This window comes from Somniosus microcephalus, chromosome 8, assembly GCF_052327205.1.
Source record: "Somniosus microcephalus isolate GS21.2 chromosome 8, FLI_Smic_1.0, whole genome shotgun sequence".
Classification (NCBI taxonomy): domain Eukaryota; kingdom Metazoa; phylum Chordata; class Chondrichthyes; order Squaliformes; family Somniosidae; genus Somniosus; species Somniosus microcephalus.
In genome coordinates this window covers 216,229,798-216,246,806 of record NC_140994.1, presented here as the reverse complement: position 1 = coordinate 216,246,806, position 17,009 = coordinate 216,229,798, and the positions used below count along the sequence as shown (strand labels likewise).

At 41.2% G+C, this 17,009-nt stretch overlaps 2 protein-coding genes across 6 annotated transcripts in view; both read left to right on the top strand.

Annotated features, from left to right (window-relative positions):
• LOC147114100 (uncharacterized) overlaps positions 1–5,034 on the top strand; it is a 114,924-nt gene extending 109,890 nt beyond the window's left edge. For all 3 annotated transcript variants that reach the window (XM_085995718.1, XM_085995719.1, XM_085995717.1), the window contains one exon: positions 3,207–5,034. In XM_085995718.1, the coding sequence (XP_085851844.1) occupies positions 3,207–3,232 (26 nt within the window). In that variant the 3' untranslated portion in view covers positions 3,233–5,034. The remainder of the gene's footprint in view (positions 1–3,206) is intronic.
• Positions 5,035–9,734: 4,700 nt separating this feature from the next.
• fnip1 (folliculin interacting protein 1) overlaps positions 9,735–17,009 on the top strand; it is a 131,054-nt gene continuing 123,779 nt past the window's right edge. For 2 of the 3 annotated variants that reach the window (XM_085995715.1, XM_085995712.1), the window contains exon 1: positions 9,736–9,916. In XM_085995715.1, coding sequence (XP_085851841.1) covers positions 9,828–9,916 — 89 coding nt within the window. In that variant the 5' untranslated portion in view covers positions 9,736–9,827. Of the gene's footprint in view, positions 9,917–17,009 lie in introns of all 3 variants that reach the window. The other variant, XM_085995711.1, reaches the window with a different exon arrangement.

The following is a 17,009-nucleotide window of genomic DNA, read 5'->3' as shown; positions in this document are numbered from 1 at the left end:
GCTCTAGGGGGGGAGGAACTAAATACAATTAAAATCACTAAGGAAGTGGTACTTGGTAAAATAATGGGACTCAAGGCGGATAAATCCCCTGGACCTGATGGCTTGCATCCTAGGGTCTTGAGGGAAGTAGCGGTAGGGATTGTGGATGCATTGGTAATAATTTTCCAAAACTCACTGGACTCAGCAAAGGTCCCGGCAGATTGGAAAACTGCTAATGTAACACCCTTATTTAAAAAGGGTAGTAGGCAGAAGGCTGGAAACTATAGACCTGTTAGCCTAACATCTGTGGTTGGTAAAATGTTAGAGTCCATTATTAAGGAGACAGTAACGGGACATTTGGATAAACATAATTTAATAGGGCAAACTCAGCATGGTTTCATGAAGGGGAAGTCATGTTTGACAAATTTGCTGGAGTTTTTTGAGGAAGTAACATACAGGGTGGATAAAGGGGAACCAGTGGACGTAGTGTATTTAGACTTCCAAAAGGCATTTGACAAGGTGCCACACAAAAGATTATTGCTCAAGATAAAAAATCACGGGATTGGGGGTAATATTCTGGCATGGGTGGAGGATTGGCTCTCTAACAGAAAGCAGAGAGTTGGGATAAATGGTTCGTTCTCAGATTGGCAACCAGTAACTAGTGGTGTTCCGCAGGGGTCAGTGCTGGGTCCCCAACTCTTTACAATCTATATTAATGATTTGGAGGAGGGGACCGAGTGTAACATATCAAAGTTTGCAGATGATACAAAGATGGGACGGAAAGTAGTGAGTGAGGAGGACATAAAAAACCTGCAAAGGGACATAGACAGGCTAAGTAAGTGGGCAGAGATTTGGCAGATGGAATACAATACTGGAAAGTGTGAGGTTATGCACTTTGGCAGGAAAAATCGTAGAGCAAGTTATTATCTTAATGGCAAGAAACTGGAAAGTACTGTAGTACAAAGGGATCTGGGGGTCCTGGTGCACGAAACTCAAAAAGTTAGTATGCAGGTGCAGCAAGTGATTAAGAAGGCCAATGGAATGTTGGCTTTTATTGCTAGGGGGTTGGAATATAAAAACAGGGAGGTATTGCTGCAGTTGTACAAGGTATTGGTGAGGCCGCACCTGGAATACTGCATACAGTTTTGGTGTCCATACTTAAGAAAAGACATACTTGCTCTCGAGTCAGTACAAAGAAGGTTCACTCGGTTAATCCCAGGGATGAGGGGGTGGTCATATGAGGAGAGGTTGAGTAGATTGGGACTCTACTCATTGGAGTTCAGAAGAATGAGAGGCGATCTTATTGAAACATATAAGATTGTGAAGGGGCTTGATCGGGTGGATGCGGTGAGGATGTTCCCAATGATGGGTGAAACTAGAACTAGGGGGCATAATCTTAAAATAAGGGGCTGCTCATTCAAAACTGAGATGAGGAGAAACTTCTTCACTCAGAGGGTGGTAGGTTTGTGGAATTTGCTGCCCCAGAAAGCTGTGGAAGCTACATCATTAAATAAATTTAAAACAGAAATAGATAGTTTCCTAGAAGTAAAGGGAATTAAGGGTTACGGGGAGCAGGCAGGAAATTGGACATGAGTCTAGGTTCGGAATGGTCATGGCCCTGTGGGTAGTGGAGTGGGCCCAGGGGCCGTGTAGCCTTGTTCTGCTCCTACTGTGTTCTAATTCTGTTAGATTTCAGGAGATGGTTTTATTCCTGTTCCTGGCTGGGGTGGAGATTGCCTTTACAGAAGGTAAGTACTGTAGAAAATATAGGGACAGAGTGATCTCCTGGAAGAATTTCGATCGCCTAGATGGGTCGGAGAGGAATTTCCCAGATTTTTTTCTCCCAAATTGGCCATTGGGTCTTTATCTGGTTTTTCGCCTCTCCCGGGAGATCACATGGGTTCGGGTGGATGCAGAGTGATAGAAGATTTGAGGTTAGGATCAGATCAGCCATGATCTTATTGAATGGTGGAGCAGGCTCGAGGGGCCGATTGGCCTACTCCTGCTCCTATTTCTTATGTTCTTATGTTATGTAAGATCCATCAGGATCTGAAAAGAAAACAAGCTAGGTTAACGTGTTGGCTGTAGATAGTTCATCAGAACTTTGTTGGTTCTGACTGAGGATCCACACTTGAAACATTAGCTTGTATTTTTTTCTTTTTTAAGATGCTGATAAACCTGCTGTGTAATTTCAGCAGTTTCTATTTTTACTATGCAAGATATTTCTTGGCATATAACTTAGCGGGAGACTGTCTCCTGTAGTAAAGAAAGAAAACTGGACATAAATTTGATTTCTAAATTGTCAAATTGCTTGTCTGACATCCAGTACTGGATGATCAGAAATTTCCTCCAACTAAATATTGAGTAAACTGACGCCATTATCTTCAGTCCCCGCCCCAAACTCCGTTCCGAGCCACCGACTCTATCCCTCTCCCTGGCAACTGGCTGAGGCTGAACTAGACTGTTCACAACCTTGGTGTCACATTTGACCCCAAGATGACCTTCTGACCACATATCCGCATCATTAAGACCGTCTATTTCCACCTCCATAATATCACCCGACTCCACCCCACCTCAGCTCATCTGCTGCTGAAACCCTCGTCCCATGCCTTTGTTACCTCTAAACTTGACTATTCCATAGCACTCCTGGCCAGCTGCCCGTGTTCTACCCACTGTAAACTTGAGCTCATCCAAAACTCTGCTGCCTGTGTCCTAACTCGCACCAAGTCCCATTCACCCATCACTCCTGTGCTTGCTGACCTGCATTGGCTCCCAGTTAAGCAACGCCTCAATTTTAAAATTCTCATCCTTGTTTTCAAATACCTCCATGGCCTCGCACCATCCTATCTCTGGAATCTCCTACAACCCTCCGAGAGATCAACGCTCCTCCAATTCTGGCCTCTTGAGCATCCCCGATTTTAATCGCTCCACCATTGGCTGTCCTGCCTTCAGCTGCTAAGGCCCTAAGCTCTGGAATTCCCTCCCTAAACCTCTCCGCCTCTCTTGCCTCCTTTAAGGCACCCCTTAAAACCTACTCCTTTGACCATCTGCCCTAATATCTCCTTATGTGGCTCGGTGTCAAATTTTGTTTGATAACACTCCTGTGAAGTGCCTTGGGACGTTTTACTACATTAAAGACGCTATAGAAATACAAGTTGTCGTTAATTTAATTGAAATATTTTGATATTTTTCATAAATCTAATATTTTGTGTTTCTTTCTCTTGCAGACATTATTATTAATTTATCTAAATGATTGTGCCTGCTCAACATTTTGAAAATGCAATATTGTATGTGTCAAACTCTGGAATTTTTTTTCAAATTAATTGTCCAGTAAATGCTTAATTTAACCATAGAATGAGAAAAAATGTTCTAGTAACTGCTTAATTTTTGTATGGAATAAAATATATCTAGTAAATGTTTATTCATGTAATGAAAATGTTTAATAAATCCTTAATTTATTCATGTTAAAGATGTAATTCTTAGATCAATGTTTGGAAAAAGATTATCTTCTAATTAAATATTACAAAGATTTAAAACTTTCTAAATGTTGGAGATCTAGTCTGATGAAAATTAGGATGACAACTGGTTATAGATATTAAATTCTACAAATGTAATCTATTACGATGCCTTATGCAATGGTGTTTATTTGAGTGTGAGGGGAAGAGAAACAGATAAATAAATTGGATCGCCCAACAGTTAATTGGTCTTTTATATATCTTTTGTTTTCTCTATTTAGGCCATTTTTTACCCAAGTGGGTGTATCGATCTGTTCAAGGCATTGCATTGCTATTCAGCAACTAGATACTAGGAGGTTCATAAGAATAACCAAGAATAACTCTCCCATTCTTCAAACTGTTATAGTTTTTTTGACAAAAAGGACCTGTTCTCTGCTTGCTGACTTGCATCAACACCACTGTTCAGATTGACCTTGCTATGGGGAAAAAATCACATGCATGAACCTACATCTCGTTATTCTGGGCTCATGTCAGTTACAAATGTGGTGCGACACCCCGCCATCATGTAGTTTGTTGAGCCATATGCTGACGCTTGCAGTACCAGATGATTCTTACTATTGGGTTTCCTAATTAAATATTACAAAAAGACAATTAAAAAAAAAGACTACTCTGACCTGCTAAGTTTGTCTTGCCAAGAATTTTGTTTCATTTTCCTAATCAATTTATAGGAACATAAAATGTAAAAAAAAAAAGAAAAATTAAATATAGAAATTGCCGAAAGGATACATCCGGTTCATCAGTATGTGGAAAGATAAATGATAGGTTAACACTTCAGGTGTAGCTCTCTTGTTCAAATTGGAGGATAAAATCTGCACTCTTGACCTGGCTGACTTGCATACATTGTGCCTACCTCTTGTGCTTCTAGAATTGAAATTTCAGTAGCTGACTTAATTTATATGTGGCGTATAAATAGCTCTGTGTTAATTTTAAAGGCATCTTGCATCAAATACCCTTTAAATCATTACTAGTTAGATCAGATAATGTGTTTTCTTATCTATTCAGCAGGCAACCTCCTGTAATTAAAAATGAAGCCATTCTCTCATTTTTGTATCGGTCCCTTTTAAATCAGTCACAAGCCATAAGTCGTTTTTTTTAAACTGCAGGAAACTTTTTTTTATCCGGGACCGACGTGGTGCTGGTTGATCAAAAATTCCGGATAACCGAGAGCTATAGTAAAAGATACGGAGAGCTGAGAGCTCCGTATAAAGCAACAAACCCTGTTGCTTAGCAACAGGTGCAGAACAATGGCCACAAGTTCCAAGTGTCTCTGTAGCTTAGCAACAGCTGCAGCCACACCCAATTGCACAGCAACAGATCGAGGAAGGCAAGTAATATGAAGTAAAACTTACCTGAACCTACTCCTGAATTTTGCCGGTTAACCGAGATTTCTGGTTATTTAGGTGCCGGTAAATCGAAAGTTTCCTGTAGCTACACTCAGAATCTTGCCCCAATACTGGATACAAATGTTATAAGTTTGTTGGTTGTTTGTAAAGCTTGTTAGAGGAACCAAGCTACTTTTGAATAAATACATTGTAATTTGTTCTGCTATGTGTATGATGGACAGTTATTTTCAAAAGCAAAATACTGCAGATGCTGGAAATAAGATATTTTCAAATGTGGTCAACAGGTATTCAAGTCCAGGAAATCCTTAGTACTGTTTTCAGGAATATTTAAGGAACTGTAACTGTTCTAAGCTTTGAGTCAGTTTGGAACTTCCAGGAGATGTAGTTCAGACTAGCACAACTCCTGCAGTCGTAAGAAGTACAAAACACACTGTGTATGTAAAGACTATTTACAAAAGAATAGCTTGACATTTAGATTAAAACCTTTTCTTTCACGGAACTAGATCGAGGGATTTCTTTATATAGAGAGGTCTTATGGAAGCATGAGTAGCTGAAATAATTAATAGAATATGTTACCAATGGTTTGTCCAGATTTGAAGACTAGTAGAGATATTCTCAAAGGCATAAAGAGGGACTTGCCTGTAAGGGTGATCTAAGATAGAGGAGTTTTTTTTTTAAAGATGGAGTCTGGAGGGGTGGAATGAATCAAAAATGTAATATCATCCATAAAGATAAATAGTGGATGTATTGTATTAAATGTACTGAAACTGCTTTAAACACTTCTTTATTATGGAATATATTCCTTTAAAAGGTCAATATATAAAGCCAATATTGACTTGCCCCAGCTCGATATTATGTTTTACCCATGTGAAGTCTATCCTTTATTTGAAGTGATGGCTACACCTATAGGTAAATAATCTACCTTTTCCTGTGTTTTGTTGAGCAATTTCATTTAAATTGAGACAGGAGTGATATGTAACCACTGTATAATCAGATCACATTTAAATCTAGTGGAATTGGAGCCTATGTTTATCCAGTATCTCGCCTGCAAATGTTTTTTTTAAGGTGGAGGGGGTCTGAGTTTGGAAGGGTCTATTTTTCCCTTATCTACTACTGTCAGATTTGTTTCAAATTGCTTTTTCAATTTTCACACACCAATCAGCTGATAATCTAAAGCAACTTTATCCTGTATGCAAAGGGATTGATCAGTTCAGACTTGGTTAAATGCTACAGAAGTTCATATGAGGATAGATGATTGCCAGAATAATTGCAGACTTCATCATAGGACTGGATCCTACCTTATTTTCTTACTTCCTTTCTGTAAAGAATTGTTTTTCAGTTATTGAAGCTGCAGGGTTGAGAGAGCGATGGAACCAGTACAATTAATTCCAGTGTCCCTGGGCTTTAACGGCTGTGGGCTGAGAACCAGCCAAATTATCTGCTTTTGATTTTTATTAGATATATGTGGCACATTGGGTGAGGACAGAATTGGACTTGGCTGTTGGACAAGGTACTGGAAGCCTGCTGCTGTTCCTGTAGGTCTGCATCTTGTCACAAGTGCCTGTTTCAGTCGTAGAACAGGCAAAAAAACTTTCCTCAATAAGGCATAACTGGGGGATTGTTGCAAATTCAGGAAAAGGAACAGCCTAGAAGGAAAGCATGTCATTTTGCAACATGGTGAAATTGTGCGATGCAATATGCGCCATATATTAGGAAACATTGAAATAATAGCAGCAGCTTTATGAGGAAGGATGTCCCCTCCAGAGTTCATGCTCTGTGATCAGTTAGGAACTCTAAGCTAAATGGTGAGACATTGTGCGTGCCTTTGATCTGTACATCAAAAACTCACAGTACTCCCATGCTGCCTTTTCCACGACAGTTTTGTAACTGGGCACTAAGAGGTGTGCAAAAATGGCCTATTGTCTTGCTGTCCAATTCATCACTTTTAGCCCACTTGGATTGCCATATTCTGCCAAGTCAAAAACCAGACAAGGAGCAGAATAGTGCTGGGATTTTAAGAATTGCTTTCCTTCTGATTAAAATTTATCAAAATCTTTAACATCAATAATGAATGCCTCTACATCAAGTGCAAACAAACCCTTAAAAATGAACAGAATTTTCGTGTTCAGTTTAACTCTTAGAAATTTCTGGACACCTTGCATAGAAGCCACACACTCTACTTTAAAACCAGATTAGCAGCATCTATTCTTTTGCCCTGGATGAATTGCTAAGGTGCCACTATGTGCCAACAGGGCTTCTGTACAGCCTTCCGGATTAGATTTTTAAAACTCCATGCTAAACAAATATTTTATCCAAGCATCCCAACTCTGTTGAACAGATGCAAACGTGCAAAATTCCTCAATTTTGGAGGGAGACACTCTTTTTGTTGGAAAAATATAGGCCCCGATTCTCTTTCCTCTGCCCGCCGTCCCCCCCCCCCCCCCCAAAATTCTGGATGGGCAGGAAAGGGTCAGGCGAACAGTTAAAATCTTAATTCAAAATCCCTCCAACCCACCGCATCGCCAGCTGCCATGCTATTAACAACCGCAATTCAGGCGCTGGACGAGGCTCCTGCTAAAAGCATGCAGAGGCCTACTTAAGATACAGATGTCACGACCTAATGACAACACCAGCGCCACGACGTAATAATGCCAAGGCAGGGTAAGTCCTGCACTCTCTGCTGCCCAGCAGCAGAAACATGGTGGGAGCAGCTGTCTGGCCAGAAGAGGCTAAGGTAAGTTTAAAAACTTCCTCCTCTGAACTTCTTGTAGGACAGGAGGAGCAGCAGTGCTTCCCCTCCCACCGCCACCCCCCCCCCCCGGCCCCTCGAGGAGTCCTTGTGCCTCCCCAGCCTCAGCTTCCCTCCCTGCTCGTGCAACACAATGGAATCCTTAACAGTCCCCATTGCACCCACTGACTGCCATGGACCATTCCCGTGGGTCCCTAGTTGAGGCCTCCTGCAACCAAATTCCCTCTCCCGCCTGCCCGCCACGTAGTGACTCTGGCTGGGTGTTGGTGGGAGCCCTGCCAAATTAATTTTAATGTTGCCCTGCCATTAAGATCGGCAGGGTCTTCATGTCCCTGATCTCTCTGGGTGTGCTGCCCGCTACTGGGCACATGCGCACCCTACCCCCCCCCCACCCCCTGTAAAAATTGAGGCTGTAGTCAGCCTTTGCTCATCTCCCACTTAAAAATAATGTTCAATCTGTATATTTAGATGATTTTATGATTAGCTTGCTCTTTGTTCAAAAAGATTTTCTTGTAATATCTTCAAACTTACAGCTTACAGACTTTACCTCAGTTGCTTTGAGTTAACATATTTTTGGCTTGAATGAGATTGCCATTTTGTGAATAGCTTTGTGCTATGGGCCTGGATACACCAGAAACTGAGTTGACACTGTCTCAGCTCATTTTGAAACCATCAGAAAGATCCCATCCATCTAGGTCAAATTCAAACCAGGGGATGGTATGCTGCCTGCACCACTAATTTCAAATGTGTGATATTTGATATAAAACTTTTACAAGAGTACAGGAGCAGAGACACTTAGGGATTTAGATACATAAATCATTAAAAGTGGGAGGACAAGTTGTTAAAGTTGTAAAAAGAAAATATGGGTAGGTTTTTAATTTGTTGCTCTGCCATAAAACTGGCATTGCGCATTGGCCGACCGTTACAGAAACCAGACTATTTTCATTTCCACTGGAAATAAAAATTGTCCGACTGGCTGATCTGCAACGCCAGTTTTATGCCCAGTCGACAAGTTGAAAATCTACCCCGGCAGATACTAGGTTTCATAAAGAGGAGTATTTAGTATAAAAGCAAGAGGTAAAGCTAAACCCATACAAATGATTGGTTAAATCACAATTTTGGGCACTTTTAGGAAGAGGAGGTGCAGAAAAGATTCAGTATGATATTAGGGATGAGGAGTTTTAGAGGGGTACTTGAGAAACTGGGACTCTTGTTAGAATAAGGAAGGTTAAGAGATCTGGTGGAAGTATTAGGGGTTTTGATAAATAGGGGAACTATTTCTCACTGGTCAATACATTAGTAACTGGAGGGTGTACATTTTAAGATAATCACCAAAAGAGAATTTTTTTTTATGCAGAGGATTTTTCGGACCTGAAGCAGCCTAATGAGAAACAGAGTACAAGCAGAATCCAAAGTAACAACAGAAAATGCTGGAAAAACTCAGCAGGTCAGGCAACATCCGTGGAGAGAAATTTGAGTTGACGTTTCGGGTCGAAACCCTTCAGATTTCCAGCATCTGCAGTATTTTGCTATCGTACAAGCAGAATCCATATTGGCTTTTAAAATGGGTTAAAAACTATATGAGAAAGGGACTAAGTAGATAACTCTTGGCGAGCTGGCATAGGACGATGGGCTGAAGCATATCCTGTGTTGTAAATTTCTATAAGGTGAAATATTTTCCCCTGGTTAAATCTTAAAATTGCTGTTGCAGTTTTTAGCCCCTCGCCAGCCCTATTTAGTGATTTAAACTATTCAGGTGGGCGGAGAGCGGCACATAACTCCTTACTATCCCCACCCTCTGGGGTTTGTGGAACGAGTGTGTGTTTAAAAAAAAAAATGTTTTAATCTATTTGCGTGTACGTTGCTGTTCGAAAACAGTAGACTGGAGAAGAAAATTGCTATTTCGTCAATATGCTAACAAATAATCTGTTAACAGTGTTAAGAATTGTCAGCAAGTTGAAGTATTTAGTGCGGGGTGAGATCAGAAAAACTAGCTCCCTGCACACACTGAACACTCCCCGAACAAGAACCAAAACATTAAAAAATCATTAAGCATGTGGTTAGACGACGCGAAGCAACCAATAATTACATTCAGTACAGAGCAGGTCTGTCGACAGAGGGCCAATGAGAGAAGTCGTTTGGAGTTTCCCTGAAGCGGCGGCTCGGAGCCAGCCTCAGTCATATGACAGTGAAGCTAGATGGGGTAAGCGCCTTGCTCCGATTCTCACACCTACAGGAAAAATGCCACCGACTTTATTTCAGAAACTCTTCAATAAGCGGAATGGGTTAATTTCCCCTACCAAAGGTGCGAAGGAAGACAATTCCTTCAGGTAAGAATTGCAGTTGTGTGTATTTTGATTCCCCTCCTCCTCCAGTACAGAAGAATTGCACCAAAGAGTATCGATAGTTGAAATGATAGTGACTGCAGCGCAGTGCTGGCAGCTACAATGCATCCAAAATACGGAAGTGTATTCCAGCGCTGAATTGATGCATTCTTTCCTTCGCCTTTCTTTTGAGTTTCGTCCTTGATCAGGATGTTTTACTTTGAAACCTGGTTTACTGGGCTTCTGTTGTTCTTTGCTGCTTTTTTTTTTGGGGGGGGGGGGTGTTTTTGTACGTGTCTTCCTTTTTAGTGGGTGGGTGGACCTACACGTGGTTTTTCATCTTGTGACAATTATTGTGATACAGATTTGGCTGAAAATCAAAGTGAAAACCGCTTTGAATCCAGAAAAAAATTGCGAAAATAAACTGACGTCGGTTTGATCCCAGCCTTTTTGAACCGTCTTGATATTAAAATATTCACGATGCGGATCACCCTGGGTCGATGTGGTTTCGGATGTATGATCCGTTTCAGGATTGTTTGTTCAAAAAATAACTGACGCACATCAGCTCCCAAACAATGCAGTTTTAACGTTGAACACTTTTTGGTTGGCGTTTTTTTCCCTGATGTACCAATTCAACATCCACAAGCAAGATGCATCGTGGTTCAATTACTATTTATTTCCTCTAAACCTGCGCTGTACTGAAAGTAGTTAATTAATGGAGGCGAAGGGCTGCGTTATATAGTAAAAAAATATATAAACATTCTTATGGGAACTAAATCGAATACTGACGGATGCAATGTACAATAAACCTGCTGTACATTTATGTTGTAGTGAAGTGGAAAATTAGGTGGGTTTAAGTAGAGAATTTAACAGTAACGTCAATTTTAAATGAAGTAATGTTTCATTGTTTTCAGACTTAAAATCCACCAGCATTTTGTACCTTGGCTTCAGGCATAAGGACCCCAGTCACTAAAAGGGAACTTCCACAAAATGACCTGTTAAAGAGTAAATGGGAGTGGGAATTAATGTTAATGCTAAATGTTTTCCAAAGTACATTTTTTCTCATTGCACTATTATGCAGATAAGAAGGGACCCAGATTGAATCTCTTGCCTGTACTGATTTAGCAGGTCTCAGCTAGGGTAGCAGTAGGAACGTTACAATTGGACTCCCCAGGTTTTTTTTGGGGGGGGGATCATCCCAAGTTCTCACTCGTGATTGCTATCTAATAACCTCCACTGGAAGTGGGGGTGTGTTGATGTCAGGATCTGACAGCTGTGATGACGACTAGAATCTCAATAAATGTAACTTTTAATTCCTAAATCATATTGCACATCTAACTGTTCAAATATAATTCAGCTTCCTGCAAATCGTTTAACAACATTTGATAGAATGTAATAAAATAAAATTTAATTTTTCTTCCCGAGTGTTACTGAACATTAAACCTCATGTATTTGAAACAAAAGATGGGTTACGACAATTTTTTTAAAAAGGAATGTTATTAATATCGCCTCCAATTTTTTTCAAGGCGATCCAAGAGGAGGATATATGTACTGTGATGATTCCCTTGTGATGCAAATAAGTTCTAAATCAGCTACACTCAAATAGAAAGCTTGACAACTGAAATTGATATATTGTTAGTTTGTGTGTTTGAAGAAAATGGATCCACCTTTTCTTATGTAAAATAGCTACCTGATTCTATTGCTTTATAATAGTAATTTTAGATATCATTTAAAAAAATGTTTGTGTCTAAGCCTTTTTTTCAATCTGAGTACATGATTTCAGATGTCGATGGGAGTTTTTAATGAACGGGAAGGAGAACATGTTGCTGTAATTGGGAATTACTGAGGGCATTGGTTAGGAAAATATTTGAAGACCATGCAGTGCTCAGTCGTACTTTGGTATAATTGCTCTGCCTGAATTTTTCAAGCAAGCCCATGGCCTGTTCCTGTCTCTGCCAGTGGCACTATGAACAGGTTAGAAGGTGTGGGAGTCGTCCAGTTGATTCTCTCCTTCCCACATGGCTGAGATTTAGAAGCTAGTATGTAAAGGGCCATATGTGTACTGTGTACCTTATGAAATATTCTGTTAAGGTTTTTGCTTCCTTAAATTATGTATCAGTTCTTGTAATTGTTTTGCAGGAAAATTAACTTTTTTTTAAGAAAAAGGCCAGGATAGTTAAGAACATAAGAAAGAGGAGGAGAAACAGAAACAGAAACCCCACAGTGCAGATAGAGGCCATTTCGGCCCATCAAGCCTGCACCGACACATATCCCACCCGATCCCCGTAACCCCTATACCAACACATAGCCCACCCTATCCCCGTAACCCCACGTATTTAATCCCCCTAACACTAAGGGTCAATTTATCACAGCCAATCAACCTAACCCGCAGATCTTTGGACTGTGGGAGGAAACCGGAGCACCCGGAGGAAACCCACGCAAACACGGGGAGAACGTGCAAACTCCACACAGACAGTCACCCGAGGCCGGATTCGAACCCGGGTCCCTGGCGCTGTGAGGCAACAGTGCTAACCACTATGCCACTATGCCATTCGGCCCCTCAAGCCTGCTCCGCCATTCAGTAAGATCATGGCTGATCTTCTGTCATCTCCACTTTCCTGCACTATCCCCATATCCCTTGATTCCCTTAATATTCAAAAATCTATTAATCTCTGTCATGAATATACTCAACGACTGAGCCTCCACAGCCCTCTGGGGTAGAGAATTTCAAAGATTCACCACCCTTTGAGTGAAGAAATTTCTCCTCATTTCAGTCCTAAATGGCCGACCCCTTATTCTGAGACTGTGCCCAGTAAGAGGGAGCATCAATTTGTTGCATACCACAAGGTCACATCTGAGATGGTTTTTTATCTCCTTTATCTCTTTTCTTTCCCCTTTATCTCTTTAACCCCCGCCCCCCCCACCCTTTTTACCACTTCTTTTCCCTTTCTTCCCCCCCCCCCCCCAATAGCCTTCCCACAGGGCAGATGATGAAATTGTAGTGGTCTTTCCTCGGGAATCTTTTTCAGTCAGCAGCGGGTTTCACATTGGCATTGTTGGAGGCAAAGAGCAGATCATATAGTCTTTTGAACATTATGTTGAGTGGTGTGGGAAACTTGAAAAAGAAGAAAACGTACCTGAGAAATTTTGTCCTTAAGGCTAGGAAATTGGGGTGGTGTGAACCATTATGGTGTTATTGTTTCACTGACCTCGTAAGTGTAGAAATGCACGTAATTTTCTCAGTTCAGACTGTAAAATGTTAAAACCAATCTATTGTGTTTATATGTGGCAGCTTTTATTTTTGATCACCTTTGTATCAGACTTGTCAGCATTTATGCGAACTGTCATATAATTGTGATCTTTGAATATGGCTGAAATTAATGTTTTTCATTATATCCTGAACATGGATAGGTTGAGAATTCTTTTCTGAATGAGTGAGTGGTTTTACTATACAGCGTAGTATGTAGGTTCTGTATATGCACTTAATCTTTCTTTAGAATTGCTAAGTAATTCCTTCATTATATTTTCCTGTAAATCACATGGGCAGTTTCTGTAGTGAAGACACACCACTATTTTTAACTCGGTGTTCTAAAGATATATAATTTAAAAAAAACATCTAACCTCAAGACTCGTACCTACAAACCACCTCTGCTTTGCTCTCCTGGCTTATGATGTCATTTGTACCCTTTGGGAAAATTACAGCCCGATTAATTGTTCCCAAGTGGCCATGATTATACATTTTTAGATGATGATCTAATAAAGCCACATGAATCGTCAATAGAAATACGATAGACTTTTAAAAATTATTACCTGATTTCCATCTCCAATTATAAATATCAAGGCCTGGATTGCGCTGGTTTTTTTTGTCGCAATTCCCCCGATATTGGCGCAAAAAATCGCAGAAGTTTAAGCACAAAATGCGTTCGGCACAAATTGCGTTTACGCGATTTTTTGTGCTAGTTTAAAAATCGAAGTGCGAGAAGCTGGCCACACCCCCAGGGTGAATTAATCACCATTGGGAATTTCCGCTAATTGCGGTCATTTGCAGACCTTTGAGGAGGCTTCAATGAGAAGGCTTCAAAAATTAAGCTGGAACTTTTGGGTGCAAGGACACTAATAGGTATGTTTTCTAAAGTTTTGAATTAAATTTTTCTTTTAATTTAATAAGGAACTGACTACTGTGCACCATTATAACTAGAAAGTAATTTTGTATATTTAAGTCATTTTCAGTAATATGAAATCGGGTGGATTGACACTGATTTAAAATGCTTATTTTTTGTGGTAAACCCACTTGCAGCTGTATTAATCAAACTTTACCAAGTTACATTCTTAAATATATCAAGGAATATTTTTTAAAGCAAATTTTTTTTTAAATTGCATTTTAAAACGCTGCCCGATTGCGCTGGTTCATGGCAGATTTTGCGTTGGTCGATATGCAAATGAGTTTGAGTGAAAACTCGCAGGGAAAACTGACACTTTTCAAAACGGGTGCCATAGTATTAGCGTATCTAATGTGTATGCCATTACTATAGCACAAATTTTCCAGGAAATCGTGGCATAAGTGAAAATATCCTGGGACCCTCCTGCGCTGTGACCCTCGCAGAAAAAGTGTGAATTCTATTATAGCTCCGCCCCCTATAAAATCAAAAGCGATGTCCGACTTGCTGTATTAACGCTGCTTTGATCGCTGCTGCCACTTAGACTGAACCAGAACAGCGCTGGTGACTTGGCAGCGGTGTGATTTGTATTGAAGGACGAGGAATGCAAAATTTCATTGGAGAACTTCAAAAAGCTGGAAAAGGCACTGGGCTTAGTAAGTTTGAAACTAACTTATTGGCAATTATATTTAATAAAATAAACATAAATTGAGACGTGCCTGCGCAGATAGCCGAGCCGGTCAAGCACCCTGTAGTTAAAGATGCTGGCCGATCCAAAGCAGAATTTTTAACCTTTTGCAAATATCAAGTCCTTTGACAATAACTTTAAAAAAAAGACAACTAGAGTTGTTTTAGCTTAATGGTTCATTCATCCTATCTGGGAACACCGGATTTAAAATGATTTGCAGTTGGTCTCCACGTATTCCTAGCTGCTTCCTGGTCGCTCTTTCTGATCGGACTCTTGCAGTTTCCCGCAGATCCTCGATCATTCAGCCCTCTTTAATCACTTATGCTTTAACATTTAACTTTGGATAAACAGCCAAATAATTAATTTAATACAGCATGTTAACCTAGTTGCAGATTGCCGCATCTTCTTGGCTTTTTAGTCGCTGGTGTTAAGCGATCAATACATTGGCCATTGGCTGCACCATTTCTAAATCACCACTGTCCTCGCTGTGGTGTATTCTAATGTGTTCCCCACCAAGTTTTGACATAAGTTTGTCATTGGAGGATCGGGGCACCCAACGGTCTAACTTAATGGCGTTCGTGGCCAAATGCGCTGTTCCAGCAAATTCCGTGCCATGATCTCTAGTTGACTCTTGGGCTGACTGGGATCATCATTGTGTAGTGTTACTGCAGTATATCCTGGTTGTACCACCTAATGAAGTGGCAGAAAAGGGCAACTTGCCATCTGGCGAAACCAGAGTGTGAATGTTTCTCCAGATGGTAACTTGGATTAAAGTTTTGTCACATAACTGGAAATATTTTCCCCCTTTTCTTCTGCTGCTGACTCATGCTGGATATGTGCATTTTGCAAATATGGAAAAGATCACAGTTTAGGGTGTTTGCTCCAGTTCCGGTGTGGTGTAGTGGTACAATGTGATTTTTATGCCCACGGTTTTATATAAGAACATAAAAAATAGGAGCAGGAGTAGGCCATTCGGCCCCTTGAGCCTGCTCGACCATTCAATAAGATCATGGCTGATCTGATCTTGGCCTCAACTCCACTTCCCTGCCTGTTCCATATAACCCATGACTCCCCTGTAGCTCAAATATCTCTCTATCTCAGCCATGAATATATTCACTGACTCCGCCTCCACAGCTCTGGAATAGAGAATTCCAAAGATTCACGACCCTCTGAGAGAAGAAATTCCTCCTCATCTCTGTCTTAAATGGGTGACCCCTTATCCTGAAACTATGCCCCTAGTTCTAGATTCCCCCACGAGGTGAAACATCCTCTCAGCATCTACCCTGTCAAGCCCCCTAAGAATCTTAAATAACAACAGAAAATGCTGGAAATGCTCAGCAGGCCAGGCAGCATCCGTGGAGAGAGAAACAGAGTTAACGTTTCAGGTCTGGGACCCTTCATCAGAACTGGAAAAAGCTGGAAATGTAACAGATAGTAAGCAGGTGCAGAGACGGGGGGTGGGTTTAGGAGGGGAGGAAGGAATTGAAAGAACATGCTGTGAAAATGTTGCAAATGGGAATGGCAAAATCATACTGCATGAAAAATGGGGGCAGGGATTATTACCTGAAATTGTTGAACTCTACGTCGAGTCCGGCACGCTGTAAAGTGCCTAATCGAAAGATGAGGTGCTGTTCCTCGAGCTTACGCTGAGCTTCAGTGGAACAATGTAATAGGCCGAGGACGGTGAGGTCTGAGTGGGAGTGGAGCGGAGAATTAAAGTGACAGGCCACCGGAAGATCGGGGTCCCCCTTACAGATTGAATGGAGGTGCTCCGCAAAGCGGTCACCCAATCTGCGTTTGGTCTCCCCAATGTAGAGGAGACCACATCGTGAGCAGCGAATACAGTATATTAAATTGCAAGAAGTACAAGTAAATCGCTGTTTCACCTGGAAGGGGTGTTTGGGGCCCTGGACAGTAGGAAGGGAGGAGGTAAAAGGGCAGGTGTTGTATCTCCTGCGCTTGCACGGGAAGGTGCCAAGTGAAGGAGAAGGGCTGTTGGGGGTGATTGATGAGTGGACCAGGGTGTCGTGGAGCGAGCGGTCCCGTCGGAATGCTGAAAGGGGAGGTGAGGGGAAGATGTGTTTGGTGGTGGGATCACGTTGGAGGTGGCGGAAATGGCGGAGGATGATCCGTTGAATGTGGAGGCTGGTGGGGTGAAAGGTGAGGACAAGGGGAACCCTATCGTGGTTCTGGAAGGGATCTTATATGCTTCAATAAGATCCCCTCTCATTCTTCTAAACTCCAAAGAGTATAG